The 967-nt window shown below is 71.3% G+C and overlaps 1 protein-coding gene across 1 annotated transcript in view; it reads left to right on the top strand.

Annotated features, from left to right (window-relative positions):
* The window catches only part of BTBD2 (BTB domain containing 2), a 3715-nt gene extending 2945 nt beyond the window's left edge, over window positions 1-770 (top strand). The window contains exon 2 of the mRNA XM_040461579.1: window positions 461-770. Within this exon, the coding sequence (XP_040317513.1) occupies window positions 461-755 (295 nt within the window). The 3' untranslated portion in view covers window positions 756-770. The remainder of the gene's footprint in view (window positions 1-460) is intronic.
* The last annotated feature ends 197 nt before the right edge of the window (window positions 771-967 follow it).

The following is a 967-nucleotide window of genomic DNA, read 5'->3' as shown; positions in this document are numbered from 1 at the left end:
TTGAGCCCAAGTTCACATCGCCGGAGGGGCGGTCATCGTGTCGAGTGTCTGATTCAGGCCTGCGTTTCTGGTCCTCTGCTCGCCCAGAACTCGCTGAGCTCTGCAGGCAGGCCTGCGGTCCAGGCCCGGAGGTGTGGCAGGCTCTCCCCAGGGCAGATCCCATGCAGGTGCCTCTGGGGGAGTCTTGGTGGCCCTGGTGCCCCCGCATCGGGCTGTCACCGGGAAGGAAGCCGGTCGCCGCACGGCCCCGCGTTCTGGGGTCCGAGTGCGGGTGGCTTAGCCTCTGGCCGGTTTCGAGGCAGATGGTCTTTGCCGGGTCACGTCGGTAGGCTACGGCGCGAAAGACACCGGCTCTGGAAGGTTCCTCGGGGTCGGGCTGGTGGGGCGGGGTCTGAGCGAGCGAGCGGTCTGGGCCGGGCTGGTGGGCGGGGTCTGAGCGAGCGAGCCGTCTGTCTTGCAGGTTTCTCTACTCGGATGAGGTTCAGATCGGGCCCGAGACAGTCATGACCACGCTGTACACCGCCAAGAAGTACGCGGTGCCGGCGCTCGAGGCCCACTGCGTGGAGTTCCTGAAGAAGAACCTGCGGGCGGACAACGCGTTCATGCTGCTGACGCAGGTGCGCGGGGGCGGGGCCGGGCCGGGGGCGACTGGGGAGGGCAGGGCGACCCGGCCGGGTGCTCGTGCTCCAGAGAGGGTGCGGGTGCGCCGGGGCCGGGCAAAGGCGTGGGGGGTGGGGGAGGGGGGGACCAGGTGAGGATGAAGGGGTGGGGAGATGGGGAGGACGCGGGGGCGGGGCCAGGCCGAGGGCGCGCGAGTTACAGGCGCGGCCGCGCCGCCCACCGAGGGCGCAGGTGTGCTGCGGGGAGGGCAGGTGAGGGCGCTGGGACCTGGTGAGGACGCGGGTGGGAGGGAGGACGCTGGGACGCGGCGGAGGCCAAGGTGCGCGAGGTGGGGGAGGCGGCGGAG

The sequence above is a fragment of the Herpailurus yagouaroundi genome, unplaced genomic scaffold, assembly GCF_014898765.1.
Source record: "Herpailurus yagouaroundi ecotype Mexico unplaced genomic scaffold, PumYag 295, whole genome shotgun sequence".
Lineage (NCBI taxonomy): Eukaryota > Metazoa > Chordata > Mammalia > Carnivora > Felidae > Herpailurus > Herpailurus yagouaroundi.
This window is presented reverse-complemented; position numbering and strand designations above follow the sequence as displayed.